This window comes from Barbus barbus (genome assembly GCF_936440315.1).
Source record: "Barbus barbus genome assembly, chromosome: 16".
NCBI classification, from domain to species: domain Eukaryota; kingdom Metazoa; phylum Chordata; class Actinopteri; order Cypriniformes; family Cyprinidae; genus Barbus; species Barbus barbus.
In genome coordinates, this window is record NC_136744.1 from 17,500,488 (window position 1) to 17,514,857 (window position 14,370).

At 38.0% G+C, this 14,370-nt stretch overlaps 1 protein-coding gene across 4 annotated transcripts in view; it reads left to right on the forward strand.

The window, feature by feature from the left end:
• Positions 1-13,552, forward strand: part of LOC306882516 (ras and Rab interactor 2-like) — a 36,995-nt gene extending 23,443 nt beyond the window's left edge. For 2 of the 4 annotated variants that reach the window (XM_079437191.1, XM_079437192.1), the window contains 5 exons: positions 1,724-2,983; positions 8,072-8,380; positions 8,487-8,618; positions 8,747-8,910; positions 11,721-13,552. In XM_079437191.1, the coding sequence (XP_079293317.1) occupies positions 1,724-2,983; positions 8,072-8,380; positions 8,487-8,618; positions 8,747-8,910; positions 11,721-12,038 (2,183 nt within the window). In that variant the 3' untranslated portion in view covers positions 12,039-13,552. The remainder of the gene's footprint in view (positions 1-1,723; positions 2,984-8,071; positions 8,381-8,486; positions 8,619-8,746; positions 8,911-11,720) is intronic. The other 2 variants (XM_079437193.1, XM_079437194.1) reach the window with 1 other exon arrangement.
• The last annotated feature ends 818 nt before the right edge of the window (positions 13,553-14,370 follow it).

Here is a 14,370-nt window from a genome sequence, read left to right on the forward strand (position 1 = left end):
CTGAGGACAAGAGAAGAGTTGAGAATAACAGCAAACGCGACCGAAGCTGTAAAACAAAATGTAGCATTTTAAGTTTGTTTACTGAGACTGAAAGAAAAAAAAAAAGAATAGTGCAATTGTAAACACAGGTGCAGGTTTCCAGTTATGCCACTCCTGCACAGGTGTCATTTCGGCAGAACTGATCCGAGTGACGCAAACGCTTCCCGCTCTTATCTCAGATGGCATCAGTTAAGAGATGGCTGAGACTTATACAGAAAAAAAATAATGATAATTTTTATAGTGATCAGATTTCCTGTCACACCTATATTTCTGTTGTAACTTTCTTGGCAATTTTGGTATTGCAGCACTTTTTATGTCACTGTCACCTCAGTATAAATCGAGTTAAATATTGCACTTCGGATTAATGAGTCAGATAAATGAACAAATGTGAATATTTTCCTTGTCTTTACAAAGGCAATGTGTCTGTAGAAAAAAGGGCATGTTAGTTTTCCTCTTGACCATAGATGTCACTAAATCCCATCTCAGCACATTTATTGAATGGTTATGTTTTTTATTTCAATATTTTATCAGACCATCAACATTTGTGTGGTTTATACCAGTCAATTATTATTATTATTCATCTGCCACAGGGACACTGGGCCAGTTATTACATTTTTTGACAGTTTCATCTGCTGTTATGACACCAGTTTTGTTCTAAATTTAATTGGCAAATATTTCACTTTACCTTAAAAATATATAAAATTATGCATCATCCTGTTCATGCCAAACTTTATTCCAAAAATGCTACAATTTATTAGTAAATTAATTCATACACATTATTCTTAAGGGGCATAGCTTACCCACTTGTTTATTGATTTTTATATCTATTGTATTTAATGTCTATAGTTATAGTGTTGATTCACAAAACTGGAACATGATCGAAATAAAAAGTATTCATTTTCTGAAAATGCAAGATCACATAACAAAGAAAAACAAAGAAAAGTCATTCTCTTGCATTGCATCACATGAAAACATTTGAAGGGGTGGCGTTTAGTATGAACGAGTGTGCTGTAAGAGAGGAGGAACAGAGAGCTCCAGTGCCTGTCCTCTTCCCACCTCCTCATCAGCATGCATGACTCACACCATTCACTGTGTGGGTATCAGCACTACTCTACCACTCACAACTCAGACAGAGTCGCTGCATGAAGTGTAGACGTGTAAACTTTTGTGCTCAAACTATTTACAAGCAGTCTGAAGAGAAGACTTGATGATTAGTAGCGTAAGTTTAATTCTCCTAATCTTGTCTTATTTGTTTCAGGATTTTGTTGTTCACTTCAGTGTTTTTTCCCTTAGATTCGGTCATGGAATTTTGTGGTTTTGTGTTTGTGCACACTATATTATGTTAGTGTATTCAGTATGCCAGTGCTTGAACTTGAGGATAACCCTTTCAGAAGCATTATCTACAGTGTCTGCTGATATTCTTCAGCTTTTCTGTCAATCATTTGAGATCGTAGCTTAATATCTGGAATTCTCTGACTTCCTCTTTTATTTGTTTGTTCTGTAATGCTCTTCTGTGATTGTGTGAAAAGTATGATTCAGCCATCTTATTGTTAAAGATCACTTACTTCTTAGTTCAGCAAATTTAGTGAAGAGCTAAATTTCGATTTCTTGATTTTTTTTTTTTTTTATAAATTGAATGCGTTTTTTTATTAAAATGGAGCCTCATTATGTTGTCTTCATGCAGGTTTCTGGGACTCTGAACTGTGCAATAAGAGGAAGTCTTCTGTGTCTGGGGAGACTGTGTGTGAAATTTCACAACAGAGACTAAAACAGTGGTTATACAGTGGAGTTCTTCCAGCCATCCCATTCACACGGACCCCTTTTGAACTTGAATGCAGTCAATCCAACGGAGCGCTGTGCTTTATCAATCCCCTCTTCCTGCAGACACACCAAACTAACCCTTCACCTAAAAAGCAAGAATCATCCCCGGGCAACGCAGATCGCCAGAACAGGGAAGACAGTGTTTTTTGCCGTGCAAAAAGCACGCAAAACAAATCACACGCAAGTGTGAGCAGATCCAACAGCAAGAGATCCCCACCACCTCGGCCCCCACCTCCCCGTTTTGCCTCTGGCAGATCTGCAGTTCTTCGTAAACAGAAGACCATGCCTGAGACGGTCTGTTGGATCAAAATGCCTCAGGAAAAGAGCAGCCTGCTGGGGAGGTTGGGATCATCCTTCAGTTCCTTATCACCCTCATCCTCCCCACCCAAAAAGTTCAGTAAACCCATCCTGGTGCCCTCATCCCGCAGTAAGAATTCCTCCAATCTGCTCGATGCAGACGGTCTCCGCTGCCACATGGCCCTGGATGACCAGACCATTGAAGAAGCTGTGTCTTGGAGCTTGGCCAAGCAGTCCTCACGCAACTCCACCGCTTTGGAGAACGGCAGCCCCGTGGATGAGCACTGCTCCACCGGACGAGAGCGTCTGAGTGATATCAGCATCTCCACCTCGTCCTCAGACTCTCTCGACTTCAGCCACAGCTTCTCGCTGCCCATGGAGGCCAGTCCCTCCAGAACCGAGCGGCCCACTGGTGACAGCAGCCTGGAGGAGGAAGAAGAGGAAGAAGATGATGGCATCAACTTGGAGAGCGACCAGGAGGTGCCACCACCCTTGTCAAAGAAGCAGAATGGCGCTGGTACCTTCGTGCTGCCTCGTGCACTGAGAGGACAATTGCGCAAGATGAGCAGTGTTCTCAATTCTTTGATGACGCCCGAGAAGAGAGCCATTCGGAAGATTGTTGAGCAATCCAGGGATAAAGGGACTTACTTCGGCTGCCTGGTGCAGGACTACGTGAGCTTCTTGCAGGAGAACCGCGGCTGCCACACATCAGGCTTGGACCTTCTGCAGACTCTCAGGCAGTTCATGACTCAGATGAAATCCTACCTGCTGCAGAGCTCTGAGCTTGACCCGCCAATTGAGTCCCTTATCCCGGAGGATCAAATTGGTAAGGCTTCCTTCCTTCAGTAAAACTGTTCCGTGCTAAGAAAGGGAAATTGAATTGTTGCTCTGGCGCCAATAATTATACAAAGGAAGTAGGGGTGTGCAACATGTATTGTCTATGATAAAAGTTATTTTAATGATGTGCAAGCTTACATTATCAAGCATGTCATATGTTTAGGGCATCAGCTATATGTACTAGACTGTAGCTGCAAATTGTCCATCTAAGTTGTTTTAATGAAAGGCAACTAATGAAATACCTAGCTGAATCAAGCTCCAGTGAGCAGTAAGCACTGATGTGATTTTGTCTTGCCACGTGAGCACATTACGTAATTCTTGCAGTGATACCTTTGGCCTTGTCCCAAATGCCGCCCACCATAAGCACTTGCTGCCTTCTTCCGAGTCCATACTTTGTGTTGAAATCCTTCATATATTGTAGAATAGTAGTCTGTTGTGGAGCCTGCAGAAGTGTGCGTTGAGGCTGCAAAAGGGGGAGCTTTGTGGTCTCAAAATTACAAATGGGACATTTTGCAGTCTCGTGGACTTCACAAGCATGCAGCGGCCATCGCAAGAGCACAAGTACACATCAAATGTGCCATTTGGGGCCGGGCCAGTGAGTATTAAACAAACTAAATTGACACTTCTCTGCAGTATTAAGGCACTTAATGATCTTGTCAATGTTAATTAACTTACTCTCAATGCAGAGGATGAGAGGAATTAATATTTGCACTGACTATTGATAAACAGGCCTTTTAACAGACATTTAAAAATACATTTTAACAGACATTTTAACTGTTAAACAGGTTAATGCAGCTATAATGCAATTAATAAGGACAGAGCTCATATTCTATAAACTGTGTACAATGGGATTGCCAACATATTCGTGAATCAAAATGCATGTTGTTGCATTAGTGAATAGGATAGAAAAGTGACATTGAGAAAATGGCTGTTTTGTGGTTAACAAACATTGCAAGTGAGTCTTTCAGGCTGATTTTGGCTAGACACCGTTTCTATTCAAAACCATCCTTTAAAATGAGACACCGCTCTGTCTCCATTGACACTGACTTACTAGGACCCTGTGGTCCACTGCTCACAGCACAACAAATATGAACTTTTTTCCTAGCATTGGAAGACTACAAATAAAACACAGAACATAAAAAATAAAATGCAAACATTTTAATAATATATATGAAGCAACAACAAATGTGAAAGTGAAATATTTATAATTAGAATGCCAAAATTACGTGTTTACTGCCTTTTGACACTGCAAACTATAAAATATGTTTGAAAACCAACAAATACACCATGAGAAATGAATGATGCGTGTTAAACTTGTGAGTGTGTGTGCATGAGACAAAACTCTCGTGCCCATTTATCTCGGCCTGGAGGCATTTTACTCAGCGTGAGCGGCACACACAAGACACATTGAGCTGAGATGTACACTGACATATTCATGTGTGGGCAGAGATCCATCAGTATGGCTTTGTATAACTGGCCACACGTCTTTCACAGTCAGTAACAAGCAATTATATACTTTATACAATGACACACTGCAAAACTGCTACTTTCCCTGCAACTGCAAAAGCCCAGTAGATATACATTCTAAAGCAGGTTAGTTATCACGAAATTGGTTCAAGTTAACATGGATAGTATGTTGGATGATTTTCAGCTCAGCTGGATTTTGTTTTGGTTCTCCAGGAAATTTGCATCATCCATCGCCCTGAGCATCCTCCTCCTGCTTTTTGTCTCTCTCTCACGAGTTGTAAACAAAGTCCAGCTCTGCTATGTGTTTTGAGGAATAGATCACTTTCCAGATGTTCCCAGAACAAACTTCTGCCAAACGAGCCAGTGTCGCCAATATAGCTCTTCTACGATCCACCATAACCCCTCCTGCTTGTTGATTCAGGCATTGAGTATGTGGGTGTCAGGCAAGAATGTAGAGAAAAAGGCTGTTGTTCAGAGCTCCTAACCTGATGCAGCTGCCTATGTGTACTGGCAGGTTTTGTTACGTTTCTTTTGTGCTTAAACAAGCCCAGGCACAATAAGGGCTGTAGCTATGAGATTATGCCGCAATAAAGAGAAATCCTATTCTGTGACTTTAAAAAAAGCAATAAAAACAAGCTTGAATGCACAGTAATGACCTTTGACATTAATGTCACCCTCTATTTTTAAATAGAGATAAGTCCGTGTTCCAGCTCTCTTCACTCATTTTTGAGTCATAACAGGATTAAGACACTTTTATCAAGATTTGTCTGAAAAAGACTCATTGTTGCTCATCCAGGCCAAGGATTTTTTTGTTGTTGTTGTGCCTCGGCTCTATTCCGAGTACTTCCTTAAAAACACATCTGAGAGTAGAGATTCATTTTGTTATTATTCGTTTTCCTGAAAGACTTATTTGGATGGGTCAATAGACTATGAGGGGGATTTTATTTGCTCTGTTTGTCTGGTTTAGTTTGTGTGTGCCTTTTGTTCTGTGCTGTGACGTACTTTGTGGCTTTGTCTCCTAACTCGAGCACTAGCGTGTACTTCTTGTGTGGGAAGCATCAGTGGATTCACTTCTCCTGTCATTACGGCTTCATTTTCCAGTCTGCAGTGTAGACATGGAGCGTGAGAGACAAAAAGAGCACTATGTAGGAGTGACGCTGAGGAGGACAGGGGATTGTTTTGAGGGGATGTTAGCAAGCCTTGGAAGATAGCCTTTCAAGTAGAGGTGGCCTTGACGGAATCAGTGTTTCTAATTTGAGCCACATTCCTGTAAACATTCCTGTCGCTATCACCGCTGTGGTTTCCTGTTGCCCTGATGTCCAATGACATCCTTGTTAAGGGCCGAAGTTACTAAATAATACAAATTAAAAAGACAGTATAAATTATAAATAATATTTTTTTATAATGTATAATATATATAATGTAAATTGTGCTGTGCAGCAAACATTTAATTCATCACCTCTTTTTTATGTAAATAAGGTTACAAATACAGAAGTTAGGTTTAAAAGTCTGTCTGGCACAACTGATGTTATATTATAGCGTTAAAGTAGGCCATAAATTAAATTTTATTTAAAAGAGATGTTTGATTTTTCTGATTGTAGATGCTATCAAATTAATCAAATCAAATATTATATTACAGAAATAACATCGGTACCCCTCCCAAGTCCTTCGTTTCCACTGCGTCTGCGGTTCTTCCACTGAATAAAGCTCTTAAGTGGAACGGCAAACCAGCTCAGTTCCTCTAAATCTTTGGCTCTGTTCTGCCCCTCATTAGCAGAGCTCTCTGCATCAGAGAAGCCTTGCTTATTTACCGAGCTGTCCGCTCTCTCTTGGGACTGACAAACATTTTGCAACTCAGCTGAATCTATTAAAGTGATGTCAGACTCAGAGCTAAAGTTAGACCTCTAGAAGTTAGACCTCTAGAAAACCCTGATGTAAGGCACAATGACTATGACTGGCTATTTATTAGTTATGCTTCTGATGGATAATTTCTTGTAAATGGACTGGGAGTATCTGTAGCCTTGACCGGTTGAAGCTGCTATTGTTGTGCACACTAGTTGATAACATTTGGCCCCATTGTGAAGACTGCCAACAAGCAGCCTGTGTCTGTTTTTACACTTTACTTTAAGATGTAAAGTAAAACAGGGTTAGTTTACTTAATTTCTTAAAACAGGTTTGCCAAGCTATTACGGTCACAAGCAGTTGAGTCATCCTGACACACATGATTAAGACGATTACCATAAGATAAATGAAGTGTAAACCGTCATGTTACAAGTTGATTCGAAATCATCTAGCATTTTGTGGATATCATGCACAGTGTTTTCCTAGGAAACAAATCATTATGCTATTTATATTAGCTCACAAAACATAGTCATATAGAATTACTGTAAATTGTTTTACACTTGTTCACTGTAATGCATTTACATTTGTAATAGACCAAAATAGGAAAGCAAACATAAATTGTATTAGTGTGATTTGCTATTACATATTTAAAAAAGTATAAAGTGCTGCCGTGTGCGTTGTCAAAGCACTTATTGTGTTGCTTTCCTCAGTGTTCCCAGTGTGCTGACAGAAGCAGTGTTGTCAGCAGTTTCCAAAGCTGTTTAAACATTACATTCTGCTCTTCAGATCAGATGATTTTAGTTACGCATGCACTTCTTGTAGTTTATAGATGATTTACAGTTTAGGTATCATTTCAAGTCCTGCTTGCACAAAGTTACAAGACAAAACCTATTGCATTGAGTCATATGTGAGCATACCAGAGACTCTTGTGCTGTCAGGAGACATTTAGTAAATGTTGAAGAGTTTTGGAAAAGCAGGTGTAAAAATACTATGAGCAGGTATTCCCCTTTAAAGCAGGAACTGGAACAAACCACGTCATAGATCCCAGTCAATATACTCATGGTCACAGTCCTTTCATCCACAAATAGACTTGCCCACAGACATTCTGTTCACTTTTTTAAGGGATTGTATGCTCCAAGGGGGGGGTTCTGTTCCCCTGCCTTCTATAGTTACTATGTCTGTTTTCAGAGTTCATCAAAACAAATTCCAAAACATATGTGGTGTAATGTCTATAAAAATGTAATTTTGATTTTTTTTTTTTTTATCATGCTGGATAACATGATCATCAGGTTTATATAAATGAGTATGATTTCTGGTTCCTTTCTAAAGAAAATACTTTTATAGCAAGAATCCATTTAATTGGAAATACATTTAAAAATATATTTTTTATATATTTAGTATTTTTATTTAAAATACTGTTATAGCAAGAATTAGAATGATTTCTGAAGGATTATGTGACACTGAAGACTGGAATAGTGGCTGCTGAGAATTCAGCTTTGCCATTGCAGTAATAAATTGCTTTTTTTAAATATATTAAATGACAAAACATATTAAACTGTTATGTTTCCCAATATTACTATATTTTTGAACAAATAAATGCAGCCTTAGGCAACTGAACCATTCAATTATAATTTCTATTTTATACAATATTCACAAAAAAAACAAAAAAACTCCATTACTGCAATTAGCTTTAACCTGTTACCTATTTATATATAATTATTCTAATTATTTATATACAATTATTAAATAACGTCTTTTTCCTCCGTAGATCAGGTGATGGAGAAAGCCATGCACAAGTGTGTGCTGAAGCCTCTGAAACCTGTGATAGAGGCCGCTCTGCGGGACTTCCAGGTGAGCAGTGGGACTTGGCAGCAGCTGAAGGAGAATCTGGTTTTGGCCAAAGCCAAGCAGCCCCAGGAGATGGGTGTGGATGGAGCTCTGCCTCCTGATGCTGTGGCCATAGAGAAGATTCGCCACAAGTTCTATAACATGTGCAAGATGTACTCACCAGAGAAGAAGGTGTCTCTGCTTCTCGGTGTGTGCAAGCTTATCTACACCATAATGGAGAACAACTCAGGTACATGAGCATGATGCATTTGTTTGAAATGCGTCAGTGTGACCATAATACTTCTGCATAATTTGATTTCAATTCATGATTTCAATCTTTGTTGTATCAATGGCAGGGAGGATGTATGGTGCTGATGACTTCTTGCCCATGCTTACGTATGTGATGGCCCAGTGTGACATGCCACAACTGGACGCTGAAATAGAGTACATGATGGAGTTACTGGACCCATCACAGCTTCATGGAGAAGGTACATTAGACCCCGGTTTCCGCGTATTCGTCACAAATACTGGGCTACTGCAATAACTGCTGAAGTTATTACACAATTTCATTGGGTATCAAACTTTTTTAATGTTCCAGTATTTTATCTGATTGTAGGAGGCTATTACTTGACCAGTGCATATGGGGCGATGTCTCTCATCAAGAACTTCCAGGAGGACCAGGCAGCTCGTGTGCTGAGCTCTGAGACCCGTAACACGCTGCACCAGTGGCATCGTAGACGCACCACACAGCGAACCACTCCATCTGTGGATGATTTCCAGGTAAATTCCCTATTAGACATGGTCATATACAGACATGGTCAGAATTGTTGGCACCCTTGGTAAATATGATCAAAGAAGGCTGTGAAAATTAATTTGCATTGTTAATCTTTTTGATATTTTATTTTGAAAAATCACAAAAATCTAACCTTTCATTGAACTAAAACAATTGAAAATGGGGGAAAATCTCATTATGAAATAAATGTTTTTCTCAAATACACGTTGGACACTATTATTGGTACCCCTAGAAATTCCCCTAGAAGTATATTCCCATTCATATTTACAATTTTGAGCACTCCAGGGTGATTATGAACATGAAATAATCCAGCCATGGCTTCCTGTTTCACAGAAATATAAATAGGAGGAAAAACAAAGCACAAATTCCCTTAATCATCCATCACAATGAGAAAAACCAAAGAATATATTTATCTGATGTGCAGCAAAAGATAATTGAGCTTCACAAATTAGTGAAGTGGCTTTAAGAAAAGAGTTAGAGCAGTGAAAATTCCCATTTTCACCATCAGGGCAATAATTAAGAATTTTGAATCAACATATAATGTTACGAAATTGCCTGGAAGAGGACATGTCTATATCGTCCTAATGCACGGTGAGAAGGAGAGTTTGAGTGGCTAAAGACTCTCCAAGGACCACAGCTGGAGAATTGCAGAAAAGAGTTTACTCTCGGGGTCAGAAAACCTTAAAAACAATTGTCAAACAGCTCCTACATCACCACATGTTGTTTGGGAGAGTTTCAAGAAAAATTCTCCTTGCTCATCCAAAAACAAAGTCCAGCATATTCAGTTGTCAGACACGACTGGAACTTCAAATGTAAGTCCCCAATTGTAAGTCGCTTTGGATAAAAGCGTCTGCCAAATGACTAAATGTAAATGTAAATGCAAATGGGACTGGCTTCTATGGTCAGATGAAACTAAAAAATGATCTTTTTTTAGCAAACAGCAAACACTCAAGATGGGTTTGTTGAACACAGGGATAAAAAGTACCCCATGTATACAATGAAATATACTGCTGTATTTTTTATGTTGTGGGCCTATATTTCTGCTGGAGGTCCTGGACATCTTGTTTAGACACATGGCATCATGGATTCTATCAAATACCAACAGATAAAAATCAAGTGACTGAATCTGTTAGAAATCTTATAATGGGCCATGTTTGGATCTTCCAACCAGACAATAATCCAAACACAAACCTCAAAAACAACACAAAAATGGCTCACTGAGCACAAAACCAAACTTCTTCTATGGCCATTCCAGTTCCATGACCTGTGGCTGCACCCTATAAAAAATAAGTGAGGTGAACTGAAAAGGAGAAGCACCGTCATGGAGCTGGGAATCTAAAGGGTCTGGAGTGATTCTGGATGAAGGAATGGTCTCTGATATCTTTGTCAGGTGTTCTCTAACCTCATCAGACATTATAGGAGAAAATTTAGAGCTGTTAAACTGGCAAATGGAGGTTTCAAAAAGTATTGAATAAAAGGGTACCGTTAATTGGGGCCAGTGTGTATTAGAGAAAAACATTTATTTCATAATGATATTTCCCCCCATTTTAAATTCTTATTCTACAATGAAAGGTTAGATTTTTGTGAATTTTGTTAAATAAAAGATCAAAAGGATTAACAATGCAGATAAATTTTCACAGCCGCCTTTGATCATATTTACCAAGGGTGCCAACAATTCTGACCATATGTGTAAGTTCTATTCTCCCTTTTCTTCCTTAAAACAATAGCAATTTAGGAACATCAATATATGTGACCTGTGCTGGCAAAATGAGTCACAACGAGCAATTTTTAAAAAACAAATTGGTTATTTTTATTTTTACATCCTTCATTACACAACCTTCAAAATGATGTATGATTTGTTGGAATTGTACAAAACAATTACGGAGCTACGCCTGTTTGAAATCAATGGAGTCAGCAAAGTAAATTTAGAGAAAAACTGATTTAAGGCTTTCTGAAGGTTCGACATTATTTCTTTTCCCCCACTTCTTTTCTTAACAATCATTACTAGATTAATAATCTCAATATAGCTTCTTTTTTTTTTATCTTTGTTGTTATAAATAAGAACTGATGCAAAAAAAGAACAAATATAAGAAAGAAGTGTATAGTGTTTTTTCTTTTCATTTTACATCTTAAAAACATAAGCATTCAAGGAAGAAAAGCAAATAGTAAAACGTAAAAATCACAAGTGTTCATTACAAATAAATTATTTTAACTACTAAAGCATTTCAATCAAGAGCAGTGAGTGATTCCCTCTTTTATTTTATCGTTTGATTAACATTAATGCAACATGCTGCCTATATTAAGATATAGTGTAATGCACAGATCTAATATAATGTTACACATCCAAAGTTTTTCCCCAACAGTTCCCCAAATGTTTGCTTAAGATATATAACAGGTTGTGTTTGCGTGAATACTTAAATATATTTAGCCTACCGTAAATTTGTGTATATGTGTATCGGGATAGAGTGTTGTTTTTATGCGGGTGCTTCGGATGTCAATCAGTGCGAGAGGCTAACGGAGAAAAGGTACTCCTTTTAGAAAATGTACAAATAAAGATACTTTTAGATGTTTAATTACAATTTGGAACATCGGGATCGCTAGACAAGGGCTTAATTAACAAATTTTTGTGAAAACCTCAAATTCGACCAAAATCTAAAGTTTTCCCTTTTTTTTGCCTGTTGCTCAAAATTTGCTTGTGTGCATTGACTCATTTTGCCAGCACGGGTCACGATATGTTCTTAAACAAGTTTGATATATATTGGGATTTACACTTAGATTTCTTCTTGTCTATGTTCAGAACTACTTGCGTGTTGCACTGAAAGATGCAAGCAGTGGCTGCACAGCCAAAACCCTTCAGGTGCAACCTTACGCCACAACGGAGGAAGTGTGTCAGATATGCGCGGACAAGTTTAAAATTTCTGATCCAGAGAACTACGCCCTTTTCCTCTTGACAGATGAAACCACACAGCAGCTGGCCCCGGACACTCACCCGCAGAGGATCAAGGCCGAACTGCACAGCCGCCCACAGCCACAACTCTTCTACTTTGTGTACCGCCAGATCCAAAACCTCACTGTCCCTGCAGACCAGCTCAATGACAACACATCACCCAACTGACAGAGCAAACCTGGTTTCCATCAGGTCCTCTCGAAACTCCTTCTCAGCCACATTTACTCAACTCCTTCCCTAGGAACACTGCTTATGTCTGCATTGTTTTGAAAAAAGTTGGATGGAAGCGGAAGATCTGCTTAGAGGGAAATAGGGAAGGAAGGATGTGTCTGACAGATGCAGCGTTTTTTATGCTCCGTCTTCTCTATTTTTCAGAACGTTTTAGGAAGTGGCACGCGACCATCATGAGAGAATAGCTGTACCCAAACTGCCACTGTTACAGTATGCCTGTTTATTTCTTCATAAATGTTCAAATACATTCAGGTTAACAGAGAAACAGGAGCATTTTAGTGTTAAGGGTGTTTGTCTAAGCTTTGCACTTTCCACATTGAATACACTCCAAAATTGTGCCTTCCTCTTCCCAAAACTCTGCATACCTATTCTATCTCCTGTTCTTCGCTATGCTGAGAGACTATGCCATTTTTCTTATGACTGCATTGAGGTGGAGAGAAGACTTTTAGAAATTTCCTTCCTTCAGCATTCATTCAGTAACATGGACATCTCAGTCCCTAAGAACATTGTGGACAATTGTTTTCAGATTGTTTTTTTTTTTTGCAGTTGCTGGTAAACTGCATTCTTTTTATATATGATTTATTGTTATGATATTGCATGTATCTCTGTGATGATAAGAACCAGGCATTGTTGCCAGTGATGTTTTATCATATTGCTTTTGTATGAATTAAGGTCATTAAGTTTTGTTAAAATTCATTGGTAGTAATGGAGATAGTAGAAATGGTGAGGTTTGTTCTAAAATACTCTACTACTACTGACAAGCTTAACATTTAGGGCTTGTGGTAATCTGGATCTCTGTTGTACTAATTTTGGATTTGACTTGCAGACAAAGGGTTTTGGCAAGTAGGACAAGTGGAAAGATCAGTGTAAAGTAAGAAAGATTAAGAAAAAAGACATGGATGTTTAAAGCAGGTTTAGAGTCATTTGTAGAAAATATCAACGAACAGAAATGGTTTTTGTGTCACTGTAAAGTGCTATCAGGGAATACCAAGATGGATGAGTCGCATAGAGGAGAATAGTCCTTTAACATTCATAACTATACTCATGCTCTTAACTGCAATAACTTGCCAAGTATTTCATGTTCTACTAAAGTACTTTATGTTTGTATGTTTTGATGTAAACTCGGGGCATTGTTTTTTTGTTTTTAAGAGAGCAGGGTGCTGAAATGCTCTAATCCCATGTAACGATGATTTAGAAACACTAGTCACATCCGAAACACAAACTACGTTTCAAGTCGTGGAATGTATTTTAACATGATATTTTAAGTCTGTTAAATGTATACATATTTATATGCAATCTGTGCAGGAATTTTTCACAGATTTGAAATGTCTTGATTCAAAAATATTGTGTATTCATTTGGAGAAAAGCTCATCCTCGTTCTTTAGTAAGTTCTGCGTATCTTCCTTTTAAAATGTACTCTTTTGCACACAATAAATTGATGTTGAACATTTATCATCTCTGTCATCTTTTACTACAAGCTTTCACAAGTCTTATCCTTTTCTGCATTAGCGGGTGGTTGGGTACCCTGCCAGTTCCTTTCTTGGAATAGATAAATGCATTCCTCATCACCCTGAGGGCTGGTACTTCCCACATTACTGATTCCACGTAAAACAAAATCATTACAAGGCACCTCTGACTGTTTTCGCATAAGTGAGGATTCCATAAGTGTGTGTGTGAGGGAGATAGAGCTAGTAGTCTATGTTTCATAACGGGCATTATTTCAAAGCAGATTTGCAAACAACAACAACAAAAAAAGAAGAACCTCAAATTTTGTAACATTCAGATACTGCATGTTTTTTTGTTTTTTTTTTGTTTTTTTTTTTGACCTAATAGAAAATATAAAAGGTAACATTTAAAGTTAATTGTGAAAATTTGGTTTAAAATATCTATTTTAATACATAATGCTAATGAAGATCGTAAAAGAGAACTGAATCCTGACTGCATTCGAATTTCCTTGCTTTAGCGCCTCTTAGTGGATAAATGTTGCAATAATATAGAAAGTACACAAAGTAGAAAAGCAAACTCTGTTTGGTAATGGATCTTTAAAAAAAACAAGTCTGTCGTTGATTAAACCATGAACAATCATAGTTTAATATAAAACGGCCACATTAAGAAATATTTAAGAGGATTTGTTTGTATTAAAATTCTTAATCTTGTATATTCTTCTATATTCTTGCACCTTCTTTTACATGTTTTGACCTTTAAAACATTTTGACAAATATAGTTTTTTTTATTATTATTATTATTTTATTTTTGTTATATAATCTGA